This window comes from Lichenostomus cassidix, unplaced genomic scaffold, assembly GCF_008360975.1.
Source record: "Lichenostomus cassidix isolate B80296 unplaced genomic scaffold, HeHo_3.0 HiC_scaffold_36, whole genome shotgun sequence".
Lineage (NCBI taxonomy): Eukaryota > Metazoa > Chordata > Aves > Passeriformes > Meliphagidae > Lichenostomus > Lichenostomus cassidix.
Genome location: NW_028147270.1, coordinates 1,130,281 through 1,152,546, shown reverse-complemented (window position 1 = coordinate 1,152,546; position 22,266 = coordinate 1,130,281). Strand labels below are relative to the sequence as shown.

The 22,266-nt window shown below is 45.4% G+C and overlaps 1 protein-coding gene across 1 annotated transcript in view; it reads left to right on the top strand.

Moving 5' to 3' along the window:
- Positions 1–22,266, top strand: part of LOC146423777 (sarcoplasmic/endoplasmic reticulum calcium ATPase 1) — a 42,566-nt gene that overhangs the window by 2,531 nt on the left and 17,769 nt on the right. Inside the window, exons 3-12 of the mRNA XM_085044541.1 lie at positions 880–962; positions 4,085–4,189; positions 5,075–5,213; positions 6,630–6,710; positions 8,340–8,425; positions 9,865–10,162; positions 13,071–13,237; positions 14,953–15,041; positions 18,673–18,775; positions 20,467–20,598. Coding sequence (XP_084900667.1) covers positions 880–962; positions 4,085–4,189; positions 5,075–5,213; positions 6,630–6,710; positions 8,340–8,425; positions 9,865–10,162; positions 13,071–13,237; positions 14,953–15,041; positions 18,673–18,775; positions 20,467–20,598 — 1,283 coding nt within the window. The remainder of the gene's footprint in view (positions 1–879; positions 963–4,084; positions 4,190–5,074; positions 5,214–6,629; positions 6,711–8,339; positions 8,426–9,864; positions 10,163–13,070; positions 13,238–14,952; positions 15,042–18,672; positions 18,776–20,466; positions 20,599–22,266) is intronic.

Here is a 22,266-nt window from a genome sequence, read left to right as displayed (position 1 = left end):
AATTCCAAAAAAATTCCAAAAAAATTCCAAAAAAAATCCTTTTTTTGTTGTGTTGTTTGTTGTTTGTTTGTCCTAAAAACTCCAAAAAATTCCAAAAAAATTCCAAAAAAATTCCAAAAAAATTCCGAAAAAATCCCTAAATTTTACAAAAAATCCCCAAATTGTCCCCAAATGTCCCCAAATTGTCCTAAAAATTTTAAGAAAACCAAAAAAATGCCCAAAAAATGCCAAAATTACCCCAAAAATACAAAAAAATACAAAAAAAATTTCCAAAAAATTAAAAAAAATTCCAAAAAATTCTCTAAATTTTACAAAAAGTCCCCAAATGTCCCCAAATGTCCCCAAATGTCCCCAAATGTCCTAAAAATTCCAAAAAAACACAAAAATGCCCCAAAAATGCCAAAAATACCCCAAAAATACTCAAAAATTAAAAAAAAAATCCAAAAAAATTCCCAAAAAAATTTTTAAAATTCCCCAAATTTTACAAAAAATCCCCAAATGTCCCCAAACTGTCCCCAAAATGTCCCCAAATGTCCCTAAATGTCCCCAAATTGTCAAAAAAACTCCAAAAATCCCAAAAAAATCCCCCAAAAATCCCAAAAAAATCCCAAAAAAATGCCAAAAAAAATTTTAAAAATTCCCCAAATTTTACAAAAATCCCCAAATGTCCCCAAACTGTCCCCAAAATGTCCCCAAATTGTCCTAAAAACTCCAAAAATCCCCCAAAAATCCCCAAAAAATTCCAAAAAAAATCCCAAAATTCCAAAAAAAATTCCAAAAAAATTCCCAAAAAATCCCCAAATTTTACAAAAAATCCCAAATGTCCCCAAAATGTCCCCAAAATGTCCCTAAATGTCCCCAACTTGTCCCCAACGCCAGGCAAGTCCATCTGGGAGTTGGTTGTGGAGCAATTCGAGGATCTGTTGGTGCGAATTCTGCTCTTGGCTGCCTGCATCTCCTTCGTGAGTAAAAAGTGTCCCCAAGTGTCCCCAAATGTCACCAAATGTCACCGAATGTCACCTGGGGGGGTGGGGAGGAATTGGGATTTTTTGGGAATTTTTTGGGAATTTTTGGGATTTTTTAAGATTTTTTTTGGATTTTTTTTGAATTTTTGTTTTTGTTTTGGGGTTTGGGGTGGTTGTTGTGTTGTTGGGGGTTGGGGTGGGTTTTTGGGGTTTTGGGTTTTGGTTTTTGGGTTTTGAATTTTTTTTTTATTTTGGGGATTTTGGGTTGTGGTGTTGTTGTGGTGTTGGGGGTTGGGGGTTGGGTTTTGGGTTTTTTTTTTGGGTTTTGTTTTTGTTTTTGTTTTTTGTTTTTTTGAATTTTTGGGGGAATTTTTTGGGATTTTTGGGGATTTGGGGAGGTGAGAATTGTCCCCAAGTGTCCCCAAATGTCACCAAATGTCACCGAATGTCACCTGGGGGGGTTGGGGAGGAATTGGGATTTTTTGGGATTTTGGGATTTTTGGGGATTTTTTTGGGGATTTTGGGATTTTTTGGGGGATTTTTTTTTTTTGGAATTTGGGGATTTTTTGATTTTTGGGGATTTTTGGGATTTTTGGGGGGATTTTGGGGTTTTTTTGGGGATTTTTTGGGGATTTGGGTTTTTTGGATTTTGGGATTTGTGATTTTTTGGGGATTTTTTGGATTTTATGGTTTTTTTGGGATTTTTGGATTTTTGGATTTTTTGGGATTTTTTCTGAATTTTTTTAATTTTGGGGGAATTTTTTTTATTTCTGGGATTTTCCGATTGGATTTTTTGGGATTTTTTGGGATTTGATGTTGGATTTTTGGGATTTTGGGGAATTTTTGGGGATTTTTTTGGAATTTTTTTGAATTTTTTGGATTTTTTTATTTTGGGGTTTTGGTTGTTTTTTGGGTGTGTGATGTTGGGGGTTTTGGGGAGAAGTGGGATTTTTTGGGAATTTTTTTGGGATTTTGGGGATTTTTGGGATTTTTAAATTTTTTTAAATTTTTTTTTATTTTTAGGAATTTTTTGGATTTTTTGAATTTTTAGGATTTTTTAGAGTTTTTTGGGATTTTTGGGGGATTTTTGAATTTTTTGGGATTTTGGGGCTTTTTGGTTTTTGGGATTTTTGGGGATTTTTGGATTTTTAGGATATTTTTGAATTTTTTGAATTTTTTTTTTGGGATTTTAGGAGTGTGTGTGTTGTAATTTCACCGAATGTTGGGGGGGTTGGGGAGGTTGGGATTTTTTGGGAACTTTTGGGATTTTTTTGGGATTTTTTAAAAAAATTTTTTTGGTTTTTTTGATTTTTTTATTTTTTGTGAATTTCTTTGATTTTTTTTTAATTTTTAGGGGATTTTGGGGAATTTTTTGGGGATTTTTGGGGTTTTTTTGGGGATTTTTTGGGGATTTTTTTGGTTTTTTGGGGTTTTGGGATTTTGGGATTTTTGGGGATTTTTGGGGATTTTGGGATTTTTGATTTTTAGGGATTTTGGAGTTTTAAGTTTTTGAGTGTTTGGGGAATTTTTTGGGAATTTTTTTGGAATTTTTTGGGAAATTTTGGGGATTTTGGGGATTTTGGGGATTTTTGGGATTTTTGGATTTTTTGGGATTTTAGGGAGAATTTTGGTCGATTTTGGTCAAATTTTTTGGGATTTTTTTGGGGATTTTAAGGTGAATTTTGGTCAAATTTTATGGGATTTTTTTGGGATTTTTTTGGGATTTGGGGGTTTGGGGACACCGAGGCCACCTTGTCACCTTTGTCCCCAATTGTCCCCAACTGTCCCCAAGATCACAGGAAAGTATTTAGTGATGATTTTGGGTAAATTTGGTGAATTTGGGTGAATTTTGGTCAAATTTTTTGGGATTTTTTTGGGATTTTTTCGGGAATTTTTGGGATTTTGGGGTTTGGGGACACCGAGACCACCTTGTCACCGATGTCCCCAACTGTCCCCAGTTGTCCCCAAGGTCACAAGAAGCTATTTAGTGATGATTTTGGGTGATTTTGAGCGAATTTGGTGAATTTCGGTCAAATTTTGGTCAAATTTTTTGGGATTTTTTTTGGGTTTTTTGGGGATTTTGGGGTTTGGGGACACCGAGGCCAGCTTGTCACCTTTGTCCCCAATTGTCCCCAATTGTCCCCAATTGTCCCCAAGGCCACAGGAAAGTATTTAGTGATGATTTTGGGTGATTTAGAGCGAATTTGGTGAATTTTGGTCAAATTTCGGTCAAATTTTTTGGGATTTTTTCGGGAATTTTTTTGGATTTCGGGGTTTGGGGACACCGAGGCCACCTTGTCACCTTTGTCCCCAATTGTCCCCAACTGTCCCCAAGATCCCAGGAAGCTGTTTGTTGATGATTTTGGGTAAATTTGGTGAATTTTGATGGATTTTGGGTGAATTTTGGTCAAATTTTTTGGGATTTTTTTTGGGATTTTTTTGGAATTTTTTCGGGAATTTTTTGGGATTTCGGGGTTTGGGGACACCGAGGCCACCTTGTCACCTTTGTCCCCAACTGTCCCCAAGGTCACAGGAAGCTGTTTGTTGATGATTTTGGGTAAATTTGGTGAATTTTGATGGATTTTGGTCAAATTTCGGTCAAATTTTTGGGGATTTTTTTGGGGTTTTTTTGGGATTTTGGGGTTTGGGGACACCGAGGCCACCTTGTCACCTTTGTCCCCAACTGTCCCCAAGATCCCAGGAAGCTATTTGTTGACGATTTTGGGTGATTTTGAGCGAATTTGGTGAATTTTGGTCAATTTTGGTCATATTTTTTGGGATTTTTTTGGGGTTTTTTTGGGGATTTCGGGGTTTGGGGACACCGAGGCCACCTTGTCACCTTTGTCCCCAATTGTCCCCAACTGTCCTCAAGGTCACAGGAAGCTATTTAGTGATGATTTTGGGTGATTTTGAGCGAATTTGGGCAAATTTGGTGAATTTTGGTCAAATTTTTTGGGATTTTTTTGGGGTTTTTTTTGGATTTCGGGGTTTGGGGACACCGAGGCCACCTTGTCACCTTTGTCCCCTTTGGGATTTTTGGGGTTTTGGGAATTTTTGGGGATTTCGGGGTTTGGGGACACCAAGGCCACCTTGTCACCTTTGTCCCCGATGTCCCCAAGGTGCTGGCGTGGTTCGAGGAGGGCGAAGAGACCATCACAGCCTTCGTGGAACCTTTCGTCATCCTCCTCATCCTCATCGCCAACGCCGTGGTGGGAGTGTGGCAGGTGGGCTTGGGGACATTTTGGGGACATTTTGGGACATTTGGGGACATTTTGGGGACTTTGGGGACATTGGGGACATTTGGGGACTTTGGGGACATTTGGGAAATTTGGGATATTTGGGGACATTGGGGACATTTAGGGACTTTGGGGATTTTGGGGATATTTGGGGACTTTTGGGACTTTGGGGACATCGCTGTCCCCAATGTCCCCAATGTCCTCAACGTCCTTAATGTCCTCAATGTTGCCCAAAGTGTCCCCAAATGTCCCTAAATCCCCTTAATGTCCCCAACGTCCCCAATGTCCCCAATAACCCAAATGTCCTCCTCAATGTCCCCAATGTCCCCAAATCCCCTTAATGTCCCCAATGTCCCCAAAGTCCCCATTCACCCCAAAGTCCCCAATGTCCCCAATAACCCAAATGTCCCCAAATTCCCCATTGACCTCAATGTCCCCAATGTCCTCAAGGTCCCCAAATATCCCAACTGTCCCCAATGTCCCCATTGTCCCCAATGTCCCCATTGTCCCCATTCACCCTAAATGTTCCCAAATCCCCAAATGTCCCCAAAGTCCCCAAATGTCCCCAACATCCCCAAAATCCCAAAACATCCCAAATCCTCCCAATGTCCCCAATGTCCCCAAAAATGCCCAATTCCCCCAATGTCCCCTTAAAGTCCCCAACATCCCCAATGTCCCCAATGACCCAAAGTGTCCCCAACATCCCCAACAATGTCCCCAATGTCCCCAATGTCCCCGATGTCCTCATTCATCCCAATGTCCTCATCCCCAAATGTCCCCAATCCCCCAATGTCCCCAACATCCCCAATGTCCCCAAATCCCCCTGATATCCCCATTGTCCCCAATGTCCCCAATGTCCCCAACTGTCCCCAGGAGCGCAACGCCGAGAACGCCATCGAGGCTCTGAAGGAATACGAACCGGAGATGGGCAAAGTGTACCGAGCTGACCGCAAGGCCGTCCAGCGCATCAAGGCCAGGGACCTGGTGCCCGGGGACATCGCCGAGGTGGCAGGTGACATTGGGGACATTGAGGTCATTGAGGTCATTGGGGACATTGAGGACATTGGGGACATTGAGGTCATTGAGGTCATTGAGGTCATTGAGGTCATTGAGGACATTGGGGTCATTGGGGACATTGAGGACATTGGGGACATTGGGGACATTGGGGTCATTGAGGTCATTGGGGACATTGAGGTCATTGAGGTCATTGGGGACATTGGGGATATTGAGGTCATTGAGGTCATTGGGGACATTGAGGTCATTGGGGTCATTGAGGACATTGGGGACATTGGGGACATTGAGGTCATTGGGGACATTGGGGACATTGGGGACATTGAGGTCATTGGGGTCATTGGGGACATTGGGGACATTGGGGACATCGCCGAGCTGACCGCAAGGCCGTCCAGCGCATCAAGGCCAGGGACCTGGTGCCCGGGGACATCGCCGAGGTGGTAGGTGACATTGGGGACATTGAGGTCATTGAGGTCGATGAGGACATTGGGGACATTTGAATTATTGGGGACTTTGAGGACATTTGGGGACATTGAGGACATTTGAGGACATTGAGGTCATTGAGGTCATTGGGGACATTGAGGACATTGAGGGGACATTGGGGTCATTGAGGTCAATTGGGGACATTTGAACTATTGGGGACTTTGAGGGGATTTGGGGACATTGGGGACACTGGGGACATTTGGGGACATTGAGGTCATTGAGGTCATTGAGGACATTGGGGACATTGGGGACATTGGGGACATTGAGGTCATTGGGGATGTTGAGGTCATTGGGGACATTGGGGACATTGGGGACATTTGGGGACATTGAGGTCACTGAGGTCATTGGGGACATTGGGGACATTGGGGACACATTTGGGGACATTGGGGACATTTGAATTATTGGGGACTTTGAGGGGATTTGGGGTCATTGAGGTCATTGAGGTCATTGGGGACATTGGGGACATTGGGGACATTAAGGACACATTGGGGACATTGGGGACATTGAGGTCAATGAGGTCATTGAGGTCACTGGGGACATTTGGGGACATTGAGGACATTGAGGACATTTGGGGACATGGAGGTCATTGAGGTCATTGAGGTCATTGAGGTCATTGAGGTCATTGAGGACATTGAGGACATTTGGGGACATTTGAGGTCATTGAGGTCACTGGGGACATTTGGGGACATTTGGGACATTTGAATTATTGGAGACATTGGGGACATTTGAGGACATTAAGGCCACATTGGGGACATTTGGGGACACATTTGGGGCCACATTTAGGGACATTTGGGGACATTAGGGACATTTGGGGACATTTGGGGACATTTGGGGACATTGGGGGACATTTGGGGACATTAGGGGACATCTGGGGACATTTGGGGACACCGAGTCCCCCCCGTGTCCCCGCGGTGACCCCCCGGCGTGTCCCCAGTGGGTGACAAAGTTCCAGCCGACATCCGGATCATCTCCATCAAATCCACCACGCTGCGCGTCGACCAGTCCATCCTCACCGGTCAGCACTGGTGTATACTGGTTTACACTGGGAGGGACTGGGAGGGACTGGGAATGGACTGGGAGGGATTGGGAATGAACTGGGAGGGACTGGGAGGGACTGGGATGGGATTGGGAGGGAGTTTGGGGTTACTGGTTTGGACTGGTTTGGACTGGTTTGGACTGGTTTGGACTGGGATGGAACTGGTTTGTACTGGGAGGGACTGGGATGGACTGGGAGGGAACTGGGAGGGGATTGGGATGGAACTGGGAGCGAACTGGTTTATACTGGGATGGACTGGGATGGACTGGGATGGACTGGGAGGAACTGGGAATGAACTGGGAGGGAATTTGGGGTTACTGGTTTGGACTGGTTTGTACTGGTTTATACTGGTTTGTACTGGTTTATACTGGGAGGGAACTGGGAGGGACTGGGAGGGACTGGGATGGAACTGGTTTATACTGGTTTGTACTGGGAGGGACTGGGAGGGGATTGGGAGGGAACTGGGAGGGACTGGGAGGGACTGGGATGGAGTTTGGGGTTACTGGTTTAATGGGGGGATGGGGGGATGGGGGGATTGGGAGGATGGTTTATACTGGGATGGACTGGGAGGGAACTGGGATGGACTGGGATGGACTGGTTTGTACTGGGAGGGACTGGGAGGGACTGGGAATGAACTGGTTTGGACTGGTTTATACTGGTTTGGACTGGGAGGGAACTGGGAGGGGATTTGGGGTTACTGGTTTGGACTGGTTTATACTGGGAGGGACTGGGAGGGAATGGGGGGTGTGTGACTGGGATGGACTGGGAGGGACTGGTTTATACTGGGAGGGACTGGGAGGGAGTTTGGGGTTACTGGTTTGGACTGGTTTGGACTGGTTTGGACTGGGAGGGGATTGGGGTTACTGGTTTATACTGGTATGGACTGGGAGGAACTGGGATGGACTGGGAGGGATTGGGAGGGACTGGGAGGGGATTGGGAGGGAGTTTGGGGTTACTGGTTTGGACTGGGATAAACTGGGAGGGACTGGGAGGGAACTGGTTTATACTGGGATGGACTGGTTTGGACTGGTTTGGACTGGTATACTGGATTTGTACTGGTTTGTACTGGTCCAAACTGGGAAGAACTGGTATTAACTGGGATGGATGGGAGTGGCATAGGGGTTACTGGTTTTAACTGGTTTCTACTGGTTTCTACTGGTTTCTACTGGTCTATACTGGTTTGTACTGGTTTCTACTGGTCCAAACTGGTCCAAACTGGGAATTCCAGTGGGGGCTGGGGAGGAGATCCTCATATCCCAAACTGGTTTTTACTGGTTTTTACTGGTTTTTGCTGGTTTTTACTGGTTTATACTGGTCTATACTGGTTTATACTGGTCTATACTGGTTTATACTGGTTTATACTGGTCTATACTGGTTTATACTGGTCCAAACTGGTTTGTACTGGTCCATACTGGTCCAAACTGGTCCAAACTGGGAATTTCAGTGTTGGCTGGGAAGGAGATCCTCATATCCCAAACTGGTTTTTACTGGTTTTTACTGGTTTTTACTGGTTTTTACTGGTTTATACTGGTTTTTACTGGTCCATACTGGTTTATACTGGTCCAAACCGGTCCAAACTGGTCCCAACCGGTCCGTGCTGGTTCCCAGGCGAGTCGGTGTCGGTCATCAAGCACACTGACCCCGTTCCTGACCCCAGAGCTGTCAACCAGGACAAGAAGAACATGTTGTTCTCGGTGAGGTCACCTCGGGGTCACCTTGGGGTCACTTTGGGGACATTTGGGGACATTTTGGGACATCTTGGGGTCATTTTGGGTCACTTTGGGGTCATTTGGGGAAGTTTTGGGGTCATTTTGGGTCACTTTGGGGTCATTTGGGGTCATTTTGGGGACACTTTGGGACATTTTGGGACATTTTGGGTAATTTGGGGTCATTTTGGGGTCATTTGGGGTCACCTTGGGGTCACTTTGGGGTCATCTTGGGTCATTTTGGGGAAGTTTTGGGGTCATTTGGGGTCATTTTGGGACATTTTGGGGACACTTTGGGGTCATTTGGGGTCATTTGGGGTCATTTGGGGTCATTTGGGGTCATCTTGGGTCACCTTGGGGTCACTTTGGGGTCATTTTGGGTCACTTTGGGTCATCTTGGGGTCATTTGGGGTCACTTTGGGTCACTTTGGGGTCATTTGGGGACATTTGGGGTCATTTGGGGTCATTTGGGGTCATTTGGGGTCATCTTGGGTCACTTTGACTTTTGGGGTCAAAACTCCATTTTTTGGGTTTTATTTTTGGAGGTAAAACCCAAAAATTTTGGGTATTTTTTGGGGGATTTTTTGGGGACTTTTTGGAGATTTCTTGGGAAATTTTTTTTTATTTTTGGGGGATTTTTTTGGGATTTTTTGGGGGATTTTTTTTTTATTTTTAGGATTTTGGGACTTGGGGAATTTTTTTTGACTTTTAGGATTTTGGGATTTTTTTTTAATTTTTTTTTTTAATTTTTTGGGCGATTTTTGGTGATTTTTGTGATTTTGGATTTTTTTGGAATTTTTTTATTTTGTAGATTTTTTGGGGGATTTTTTGGGGATTTTTGGGGATTTTTGGGGATTTTTTGGGGATTTTTTGGGGGGATTTTTTTGGATTTTGGGGATTTTTTTGGGGGATTTTTTGGGGATTTTTTGGGGATTTTGGGGGTTTTTGGGGATTTTGGGGGAATTTTGGGGATTTTTTGGGGGATTTTTTGGGGATTTTTTGGGGGATTTTTGGGATTTTTTTGGGATTTTTTGGGTTTTTTTGGGTATTTTGGGGGGAATTTGAGGGCCATGGAATGGAAATTTGGGATTTTTTGGGGTTTTTTGGGGTTTTTGGGATTTTTTGGGGATTTTTTTGGATTTTTTGGGTGTTTTGGGGATTTTTTGGGGAATTTTTGAGATTTTTTGGGGATTTTTTGGGATTTTGGGGATTTTTCGGGGATTTTTGGGATTTTTTAGAATTTTTAAAATTATTTTTTGGGGATTTTTTGATTATTTGGGGGAATTTTTTTTTTAATTTTGGGGGATTTTAAAATTTTTTTTATTATTTTTTGGGGGATTTTTTGGGGGGGATTTCTTTTAAATTTTTTTATTTTTTGGGCAATTTTTTGGGTTTTTTTCCCCCAAAACCATTATTCCTCCCCCAAGGGCACCAACATCGGCGCCGGCAAGGCCGTCGGCATCGTGGTCGCCACCGGCGTCAACACCGAGATCGGCAAGATCCGCGACGAGATGGCGGCCACCGAGCAGGACAAGACTCCTCTCCAACAAAAACTGGACGAGTTCGGCGAGCAGCTCTCCAAGGTCATCTCCCTCATCTGCGTCGCCGTCTGGGCCATCAACATCGGCCACTTCAACGACCCCGTCCACGGCGGCTCCTGGATCCGCGGCGCCATCTACTACTTCAAGATCGCCGTGGCGCTGGCCGTGGCCGCCATCCCGGAAGGTGGGCGGCGGGGGGAGGTTGGTGGTCGTTCGTGGTGGGTTTTGGGGGGGTTTTTGGGGTGGTTTGGGGAGGGTTTGGGGTCATCTGTGGGGTTCTGGGGAACATTCGTGGTTATTTGTGGACCATTCGTGGTCATTTATGGGGTTCTGGAGAACATTCGTGGTCATTTGTGGACCATTCTTGGTTGTTTATGAGGTTCTGGAGATCATTTATGGTCATTTATGGACCATCTATGGTCATTTATGGACCATTTATGGTCAGTTATGGGGTTTTGGAGACCATTTGTGGTCATTTTTTGGGTTCTGGAGACCATCTGTGGTCATCTATGGACCATTTGTGGTCATTTATGGGGTTCTGGAGGTCATTAGTGGCCATTTATGGTCATTGATGGAGTTCTGGAGAACATTCATGGTCATCTATGGACCATTCGTGGTCATCTATGGGGTTCTGGAGATCATTTATGGTCATTTATGGACCATTTGTGGTCATTTATGGGGTTTTTGGGACCATCAGTTGTCATTTATGGGGTTCTGGAGATAATTTATGGTCATTTATGGTCATTTATGGGGTTCTGGAGACCATTTATGGTCAGTTATGGACCAGTCGTGGTCTTTAATGGGGTTCTGAGGACCATTTGTGGTCATTCATGGGGTTCTGGAGACCATTCGTGGTTATTTATGGGGTTTTGGGGACCATCTGTGGTCATCTATGGACCATCTGTGGTCACCTATGGACCATCCATGGTCATTTATGAGGTTCTGAGGACCAGTCGTGGTCATTTATGGACCATTTGTGGTCATTTATGGGGTTCTGGAGACCATTTATGGTCATCTATGGACCATTTGTGGTCATTTATGGGGTTCTGGAGACCATTCGTGGTCATTTATGGACCATTTATGGTCATTTATGGGGTTCTGGAGATCATTCATGGTCATTTATGGACCATCTGTGGTCACCTATGGACCATTTGTGGTCATTTATGGGGTTCTGGAGACCATCAGTGGTCATTTGTGGGGTTCTGGAGAACATTCATGGTCATCTATGGACCATTTGTGGTCATTTATGGGGTTCTGGAGATCATTTATGGTCATTTATGGACCACTCGTGATCATTTATGGACCATTTATGGTCAATTATGGACATTTTTGTGGTCATTTATGGGGTTCTGGAGACCATTTGTGGTTATTTATGGACCATCAGTGGTCATTTATGGGGTTTTTGGGACCATCAGTTGTCATTTATGGGGTTCTGGAGATCATTTGTGGTCATTTATGGGGTTCTGGAGAACATTCATGGTCATTCATGGGCTTTTGAAGACCATTCATGGTCATCTATGGACCATTCTTGGTCATCTATAGACCATCTGTGGTCATTTATGGAGTTCTGGAGAACATTCGTGGTCATTTATGGACCTTCAGTGGTCATTTATGAGGTTCTGGAGATCATTCGTGATCATCTATTGACCATTCATGGTCATTTATGGGGTTTTGAGGACCATTTGTGGTCATTTATGGACCTTCAGTGGTCGTTTATGGGGTTCTGGAGACCATCAGTTGTCATTTATGGGGTTCTGGAGATCATTTATGGTCATTTATGGACCATGAATGGTAATTTATGGGGTTCTGGAGACCATTTGTGGTCATTTATGGACCATCAGTGGTCATTTATGGGGTTTTTGGGGAACATTTGTGGTCATTTATGGACCATTTATGGTAATTTATGGGGTTCTGTGGACCATCTGTGGTCATTTATGAACCATTTGTGGTCATTCATGGATCAAAACCCCCAAAATGACCACTGAAGGTCCATAAATGACCATAAATGGTCTACAAACGACCACAGGAAGTCCATAAATGACCACAGAAGGTCCATAAATGACCAGAAGTGGTCCATAAATGACCATGAATGGTCTATAAATGACCATGAGTGGTCCACAAATGACCACAAAACATCTCCAAAACCCCAGAAATGTCCACCAAAAGTCCATAAATGACCATGAATGGTCCATAAATTACCACAGAAGGTCCACAAATGACCACAAAACATCTCCAAAACCCCCAAAATGACCATCAATGGTCCATAAATGACCACTAAAGTTCTCCAAACCCAAAAAATTACCACAGAAGGTCCATAAACGACCACCAAAGGTCCATAAATGACCACAAATGGTCTCCAAACCCAAAAAATGACCACAGAAGGTCCATAAACGACCACAGAAGGTCCACAAATGACCACAAAACATCTCCAAAATCCCCAAAATGTCCACAAATGACCACAAATGGTCCATAAATGACCACAGAAGGTCCACAAATGACCATAAATGGTCCATAAACGACCACCAACGGTCCAGAGATGACCACCAAAGTTCTCCAAACCCCAAAAAATGACCATGAATGGTCCGCAAATGACCACCAAAGTTCTCCAAACCCAAAAAATGACCACCAAAGGTCCATAAACGACCACAAATGGTCGACAAATGACCACTAAAGTTCTCCAAACCCAAAAAATGACCACTGAAGGTCCATAAATGACCACAGAAGGTCCATAAATGACCATGAATGGTCCACAAATGACCACAAAACATCTCCAAAACCACCAAAATGTCCATAAATGACCACAAATGGTCCACAAACGACCACCAATGGTCCACAAATGACCACAAAACATCTCCAAACCCCCCAAAATGACCACAGAAGGTCCATAAATGACCACAAAACATCTCCAAAACCCCAGAAATGTCCACCAAAAGTCCATAAATGACCATGAATGGTCTCTAAAACCCCAAAAATAACCACAAAAGGTCCACAAATGACCACAAAACATCTCCAAAACCCCCAAAAACGACCACCAACGGTCCAGAGATGACCACCCAGGCCACCAGCTGACCACCCCACCGCCGTCCCCCCAGGTCTCCCGGCGGTCATCACCACCTGCCTGGCGCTGGGCACTCGCCGGATGGCCAAGAAGAACGCGATCGTCCGCAGCCTGCCCTCGGTGGAGACCTTGGGCTGCACGTCGGTCATCTGCTCGGACAAGACCGGGACGCTGACCACCAACCAGATGTCCGTCTGCAAGGTGGGGATTGGTCAGGGGTGGAAGGTTCTGGAATTTTTTGGAGGGAAGGAGGAGTTTGGATGAGAAATTTGAAATTTTTTGGGGAAAAATTTGGAAATTTGTCGTGAGGAACTCGAAAAATTTTCTGAAGGAAATCCAAAAATTTTCATGAGAAACTCGAAATTTCTGAAGGAAAATGAAAAATTTCCACGAGAAATTGTAAAATGTCCCCAAATGTCCCAAAAATGTCCTGAAAAGTCAAAAAAATGACCTAAAATGTCCCAAAAATGTCCCCAAATGTCCCCAACTGTCCCCAAATGTCCCAAAAATGTCCCAAAAAGTCCCAAAAATGTCCCAAAAATGTCCCCAAATGTCCCAAAAATATTCGGAAATGTCCCAAAAATGTCTCTAAATGTCCCCAAAATGTCCCCAAATGTCCCTAAATGTCCTGAGAAGTCAAAAAATGTCCCAAAATGTCCCAAAAATATTTGGAAATGTCCCAAAAATGCCCCAAAAATGTCCCCAAATATCCCAAAAATGTCCCAAAAAATCCCAAAAAATTGTAGAAATGTCTCTAAATGTCCCCAAAATGTCCCCAAATGTCCCCAAAATGTCCCAAAAATGTCCCAAAAATGTCCCAAAAAGTCCCAAAAATGTCCCCAAATGTCCCAAAAATGTCCCAAAAAGTCCCAAAAAATTGTAAAAATGTCTCTAAATGTCCCCAAATGTCCCTAAATGTCCCAAAAATGTCCAGAAATTTCCTTAAATGTCCCAAAATGTCCCAAAAAATCCCAAAAATGTCCCAAAAAAATCTCAAAAAATCCCAAAATATCTCAAAATGTCCCCAAAATGTCCCCAACTGTCCCAAAAATGTCCCTAAAATGTCCCAAAAAGTCCCAAAAAATCCCAAAATATCTCAAAATGTCCTGAAATATCCTGAAAAGTCCCAAAAATATCCTGAAATGTCCCAAAAATGTCCCAAAAAATCCCAAAAATGTCCCCAAATGTCCCAAAAAATCCCAAAAAATTGTAAAAATGTCTCTAAATGTCCCTAAAATGTCCCTAAAATGTCCCAAAAATGTCCCAAAAAATCCCAAAAAATTGTAGAAATGTCCCAGAAATATCTCAAAATGTCCCCAACTGTCCCCAAAATGTCCCAAAAAATCCCAAAAATATAAGGAAATGTCCCCAAATGTCCCTAAATGTCCCCAAAATGTCCCCAAATGTCCTGAGAAGTCAAAAAATGTCCCAAAATGTCCCAAAAATATTTGGAAATGTCCCAAAAATGCCCCAAAAATGTCCCCAAATGTCCCAAAAATGTCCCAAAAAAATCCCAAAAAATTGTAGAAATGTCTCAAAATGTCCCCAAAGTGTCCCTAAATGTCCCTAAATGTCCCCAAACTGTCCCAAAAATGTCCCCAAATGTCCCTAAATGTCCCAAAAATGTCCCAAAAAATCCAAAAAATGTCCCAAAAAATCCCAAAAATGTCCCAAAAATGTCCCAAAAAATCCCAAAAAATTGTAGAAATGTCTCTAAATGTCCCCAAAATGTCCCCAAAATGTCCCTAAATGTCCCAAAAAGTCCCAAAAATGTCCCCAAATGTCCCAAAAATGTCCCAAAAAGTCCCAAAAATGTCCCTAAATGTCCCAAAAATGTCCCAAAAAAAATCTCAAAAAATCCCAAAATATCTCAAAATGTCCCAAACTGTCCCAAACTGTCCCCAAACTGTCCCCAGATGTTCATCATGGACAAGGTGGAAGGTGACGTTTGCTCTCTGAACGAATTCTCCATCACCGGATCCACCTACGCGCCCGAGGGGGACGTGTGAGTCACCTAGTGTCACCTGAGTGTCACCTGAGTGTCACCAAGTGTCACCTAATGTCACCTAAGTGTCACCTAGTGTCACCTAAATGGCATTAAATGGCATTAAATGTCGTCTAAAGTCCAAAAAATGTCACTAAATGTCACCTAAATGGCATTAAATGGCATCTAAATGGCCCAAAATGGCACTAAATGTCACCAAAATGGCTTCAAAGTGTCCTCAAAGTGTCCCCAGGTGTCACCTAATGTCACCAAATGACACTAAATGTCACCTAAATGTCCCAAAAAATGTCATTAAATGTCACCTAAATGGCATTAAATGGCATTAAATGGCATCTAAATGGCCCAAAATGGCATTAAATGTCACCAAAGTGTCCCCAAGTGTCACCAAGTGTCACCTAAATGTCATTAAATGTCATCTAAAGTCCAAAAAATGTCATTAAATGTCCCAAAAATGTCATTAAATGTCATCTAAATGGCATTAAAATGTCGCTAAATGTCCCCAAAATGGCTTCAAAGTGTCCCCAAAGTGTCACCAAGTGTCACCAAGTGTCACCTAGTGTCACCTAAATGGCATTAAATGGCATCTAAAGTCCCAAAAATGGCATTAAATGTCCCAAAAATGGCACTAAATGTCATTTAAATGGCACTAAATGTCACCAAAGTGTCACCTAATGTCACCTAATGTCACCTAAGTGTCACCTAGTGTCACCTAATGTCACCTAGTGTCACCTAGTGTCACCTAAATGGCATTAAATGGCATCTAAAGTCCCAAAAATGGCATTAAATGTCATCTAAATGTCATTAAATGTACCCAAACGTCCCAAAAATGTCACTAAGTGTCATTAAATGTCACCTAAATGGCATTAAATGTCACCTAAATGTCACCAAATGTCACTAAATGTCATCTAAAGTCCCAAAAATGGCATTAAATGTCCCCAAAATGGCACTAAATGTTATCTAAATGGCATTAAATGTCACTAAATGTCCCCAAATGTCCCCAAAGTGTCACCTAATGTCACTAAGTGTCAACAAAATGTCACTAAATGTCACCTAAATGTCACCTAAATGGCATTAAATGTCATCTAATGTCCCAAAAATGTCACTAAATGTCATCTAAATGGCATTAAATGTCCCTAAATGTCACCAAATGTCACCTCGTGTCACTAAAATGTCATTAAATGTTATCTAAATGTCATTAAATGTCATCTAAATGGCCCAAAATGGCATTAAATGTCACTAAATGTCACCTAAATGGCATCTAATGTCACCAAAATGTCACCAAAGTGTCCCCAAGTGTCACCTAGTGTCATCTAAATGGCATTAAATGTCATCTAAAGTCCAAAAAATGTCATTAAATGTCCCAAAAATGTCATTAAATGTCCCAAAAATGTCATTAAATGTCATCTAAATGGCATTAAAATGTCGCTAAATGTCCCCAAAATGGCTTCAAAGTGTCCCCAAAGTGTCACCTAATGTCACTAAATGTCATCTAATGTCCAAAAAATGGCATTAAATGTCATCTAATGTCCCAAAAATGTCACCAACTGTCACCTAAATGGCATTAAATGTCACCTAAATGTGCTCTAAATGTCATTAAATGTCAAAAAATATTCCCAAAATGTCACCTAAATGTCACTAAATGTCACTAAAATGTCACTAAATGTCACCTGAATGGCATTAAATGTCATCTGAATGTCATTAAATGTCATCTAATGTCCCAAAAATGTCACCAACTGTCACCTAAATGTCACCAAGTGTCACCTAAATGGCATCTAAATGGCATTAAATGGCATCTAAAGTCCCAAAAATGTCACTAAATGTCATCTAAATGGCATTAAATGTCACCTAAATGTCACCTAAATGTCACCTGAATGTCACTAAAATGTCACTAAATGTCACCTAAATGGCATCTAATGTCACTAAGTGTCACCAAAATGACATTAAATGTCACCTAAATGTCTCTAAGTGTCACCGAAATGTCATTAAACGTCACCTAAATGGCATTAAGTGTTCCCCAAAATGTCACCAAATGTCACTAAATGGCATTAAATGTCCCGAAAATGGCACTAAAATGTCACCTAAATGTCACTAAATGTCACTAAGTGTCATCACGTGTCACCTAATGTCCCAAGGATGTCACCAAATGTCACCTAAATGTCATTAAATGTCATCTAAATGTTGCTAAATGTCCCCAAATCCCCTTAATGTCCCCAATGTCCCCACTGACCTCAATATCCCCCAATGTCCCCAATGTCCCCAATGTCCCCAAATCCCCTAAATATTCCCAATGTCCCCAACATCCTCCAGTGTCCCCAATAAGCCAAATGTCCCTAAATCCCCCACTGTCCCCAATATCCCCAATGATGTCCCCAATGTCCCCAACGTCCCCAAATCCCCAATGTCCCCAATGTCCCCAATGTCCCCAATGTCCCCAATCCTCTCAATGTCCCCAATGTCCCCAATCCTCTCAATGTCCCCAATGTCCCCCAAATCCCAAAATATCCCAAAATATCCCAAATCCTCCCAATGTCCCCAAGAACCCAAATGTCCCCAACATCCCCAATGTCCCCAATGTCCCCATTGACCTCAATGTCCCCAGTGTCCCCAACATCCCTAATGTCCCTAAATCCCCAAAACGTCCCCAACACTCCCAATGTCCCCAATGTCCTCCAGTGTCCCCAATAAGCCAAATGTCCCCAATCCCCCCAATGTCCCCAAAATGTCCTCAACATCCCCAACCTCCCCAATGTCCCCACTGTCCCCAATGTCCCCAATGTCCCCAATGTCCCCAATCCCCCCAATGTCCCCAATGATGTCCCCAATGTCCCCAAAGTGTCTTCAATGTCCCCAACGTCCCCAACATCCCCAATTCCCTCAATGTCCCCAATGTCCCCAACATCCTCCAGTGTCCCCAATGTCCCCATTGACCTCAATGACCTCATTGACCTCACTGTCCCCAATGTCCCCAATGTCCCCTGCTGTCCCCAATGTCCCCAATGTCCCCATTGACCTCAATGTCCTCAATGTCCCCAACGTCCCCAATGTCCCCTGCTGTCCCCAGCGTCCCCAATGTCCCCAAATTCCCAATGTCCCCAGTCCCCTCAATGTCCCCACTGTCCCCACTGTCCCCAACATCCCCACTGTCCCCACTGTCCCCAATCCCCCCAATGTCCCCAATGTCCCCTGCTGTCCCCAATGTCCCCAATGTCCCCAATGTCCCCAATGTCCCCAACATCCCCACTGTCCCCAACATCCCCACTGTCCCCACTGTCCCCACTGTCCCCAATGTCCCCAACATCCCCACTGTCCCCAGTCCCCAATGTCCACATCACTGTCCACTGTCCCCACTGTCCAGTCCCCAACATCCCACTGTCCCCAACGTCCCCACTGTCCCCAAAATCCCCAATGTCCCCACTGTCCCCAATGTCCCCAACATCCCCACTGTCCCCAATGTCCCCACTGTCCCCAACATCCCCACTGTCCCCACTGTCCCCACTGTCCCCAATGTCCCCAACATCCCCAATGTCCCCAATGTCCCCAACGTCCCCATTGACCTCAATGTCCCCAACATCCCCACTGTCCCCACTGTCCCCAATGTCCCCAATGTCCCCGCTGTCCCCACTGTCCCCAGGCTGAAGCAGGACCGGCCGGTCAAGGCTGGTCAGTTCGATGGTTTGGTGGAATTGGCGACAATCTGCGCTCTGTGCAACGACTCCTCGCTGGACTACAACGAGGTGACAGAGATGTCCCCAAGTGTCCCCAAGTGTCACCAAGTGTCACCAATGTGTCACCAATGTCATCATTGACCTCAATGTCCTCAATGTCACCAGTGTCACCAGTGTCACCAAGTGTCCCTAATATCATCATTGACCTCAATGTCCCCAGTGTCACCAGTGTCACCAATGTGTCACCAATGTCATCAATGTCACCAGTGTCACCAATGTCCTCATTGACCTCAATGTCACCAATGTCACCAATGTCCCTAAGTGTCACCAATGTCCCCAATGTCCACAAATGTCCTCAATGTCCTCATTGACCTCAATGGCTCCAGTGTCACCAGTGTCATCAATGTCACCAGTGTCCCCAGTGTCACCAAGTGTCCCTAATGTCCTCATTGACCTCAATGTCACCAAATCCCCAATGTCCTCAATGTCACCGATGTCATCAATGTCACCAGTGTCCCCAGTGTCCCCAGTGTCCCCAGTGTCCCCAGTGTCACCAGTGTCCCCTGTGTCACCGATGTCACCAGTGTCACCAATGTCATCAATGTCACCAATGTCCCCCAATTGCCCCAAATGTCCCTAATGTCTGCAATGTCCCCAATGTCCCCAATGTCACCATTGAACTCAAATCCCCAATGTCCCCAATGTCCCCAAATGTTCCCAATATCCCCAGTGTCCACAATGTCCCCAATGTCCCCAATGTCCCTAATGTCCTCAATGTCCCCCGAATGTCACCAATGTCCCCAGAGTCCCCAGTTTCCCAGTGTCCCCAATGTCACCAATGTCCTCAATGTCCCCAAAGTCCCTAATGTCCCTAAGGTCCCCAATGTCCCCCAATCTCCCCAATGTCCCTAAATGTCCCCAAATGTCCCCATTCACCCCAAAATGTCCCCAACATCCCCAAATCCCCAAATGTCCTTAATATCCCCAAATCCCCAAATGTCCCCAATGTCCCCAATGTCCCCAACATCCCCAATGTCCCCAAATCCCAAATTTCCCTAATGTCCCCAATGTCCCCAAAGTCCCCAAATGTCCTCAATGTCCCCAAATGTCTCCAAATGTTCCCAACATCCCCAACATCCCCTAATGTCACCAATGTCCCCAAATCCCCAATGTCCCTAACATCCCTAATATCCCTAATATCCCTAATGTCCCTAATGTCCCCAAATGTCCCCATTCACCCCAAATGTCCCCAACATCCCCAACATCTCTAATGTCCCCAACGTCCCCAATGTCCCCAAATGTCCCCAAATCCCCAATGTCCCCAATATCCCCAATGTCCCCAATATCCCCAATGTCCCTAATGTCCTCAATGTCCTCAATGTCCCCCGAATGTCACCAATGTCCCCATTGACCTCAATATCCCCAACGTCCCCAAGTGTCCCCAATGTCCTCAAATGTCCCCAAATCCCCAATGTCCCCAATGTCCCCAAATGTCCTCAATGTCCTCAATGTCCTCAATGTCCCCAATGTCCCCAATGTCCCCAACATCCCCAATGTCCCCAAAGTCCCCAAATGTCCCCAAATCCCCTTAATGTCCCCAATGTCCCCAACATCCCCAAAGTCCCCAAATGTCCTCAACATCCCAAATGTCCCCATTCACCCCAAATGTCCCCAAATCCCCAATGTCCCCAAATCCCCAAATGTCCCCAACATCCCCAACGTCCCCTCGGTGACCTCTGGATGTCCCCAATGTCCCCAAGGCCAAGGGGGTGTACGAGAAGGTGGGCGAGGCCACCGAGACGGCTCTGACCACGCTGGTGGAGAAGATGAACGTCTTCAACACCGACGTGAGGAACCTGTCCAAGGTGGAGAGGGCCAACGCCTGCAACGCCGTGAGTGTCACCGCGTGTCACCTGGGGGGTCACATGGGTCACCTGGGGGGTCATATCTGTCCTTGGTTGTCCCCATTGTCCCCATGTCCTGGTGTCCCACCATGAGTCCAGAACCTCCAGAACTTCTCCAAGGTGTCACTTGGAGAACCTCCTGGGTCACCTGCTGGGTCATCAGTGTCACCTGATGGGTCACCTGGGTCATAGCTGTCATTGGTGTCACCTGGGGAACCTCCTGGGTCACCTTCTGGGTCACCTGGGTCACCTGCTGGGTCATCTGGAGAACCTCCTTGGTCACCTGGAGAAATCTCCTGGGTCACCTGGGTCACCTTCTGGGTCACCTGGGTCACCTGGAGAACCTCCTGGGTCACCTGGAGAACCTCCTGGGTCACCTTCTGGGTCACCTGGGTCACCTGGAGAACATCTTGTCTTACGTTGTCCCCATTGTCCCCATTGTCCCCAATGTCCTGGTGTCCCACCATTGTCCAAGGTGTCACCTAGGTCACCTCCTGGGTCACCTGGAGAACCTCCTGTCCTTGGTTGTCCCCATTGTCCCCATTGTCCCCAATGTCCTGGTGTCCCACCATGAGTCCAGAACCTGTCCAAGGTGGAGAGGGCCAACGCCTGCAACGCCGTGAGTGTCACCTGGGGGGTCATTGGTGTCACCTGAGGGGTCAGCTGGGTCATAGATGTCACCTCTGTCACCTGCTGGGTCATATCTGTCATTGGTGTCACCGGATTGGTCATATCCTGTCATTGGTGTCACCTGGAGAACCTCCTGGGTCACCTTCTGGGTCACCTGGAGAACCTCCTGGGTCACCTTCTGGGTCACCTGGAGAACCTCCTGGGTCATCTCCAGTCATTGGTGTCACCTGGGGAACCTCCTGGGTCACCTTCTGGGTCATCCTGTCCCCATTGTCCCCATTGTCCCCAATGTCCTGGTGTTGGTGTGTGGTGGGGGGGTGGGTGGTGTCACCGGTGTCACCTGGGGGGTCACCTGGGTCATAGATGTCACCTGCTGGGTCATAGATGTCACTGGACGGGTCATATCTGGTCATTGGTGTCACCTGTTGGGTCATCTCCTGTCATTGGTGTCACCTGGAGAACCTCCTGGAGAACCTCCTGGGTTATCTCCTGTCATTGGTGTCACCTGGAGAACCTCCTGGGTCATCAATGTCACCTTCTGGGTCACCTGGGTCATCTGCTGGGTCACCTGGGTCACCTGCTGGGTCACCTGGGTCACCTTCTGGGTCATCTGGGTCACCTGGGTCATAGATGTCACCTTCTGGTCACTGGTGTCACCAGATGGGTCATATCTGTCATTGGTGTCACCTGGGGAACCTCCTGGGTCATCAATGTCACCTCCTGGGTCACCTGCTGGGTCACCTGGGTCACATCTGTCACCTCCTGGGTCACCTGGAGAACCTCCTGGGTCACCTGGAGAACCTCCTGGGTCACCTGGAGAACCTCCTGTCCTTGGTTGTCCCCATTGTCCCAATGTCCTGGTGTCCAGGACTTGTCCAAGGTGTCACCTGGGTCACCTCCTGGGTCATCAATGTCACCTCCTGGGTCACCTGGGTCACCTGGAGAACCTCCTGGGTCACCTGGAGAACTTTGTCCCCATTGTCTCCAACGTCCTGGTGTCCCACCATTGTCCAAGGTGTCACCTGG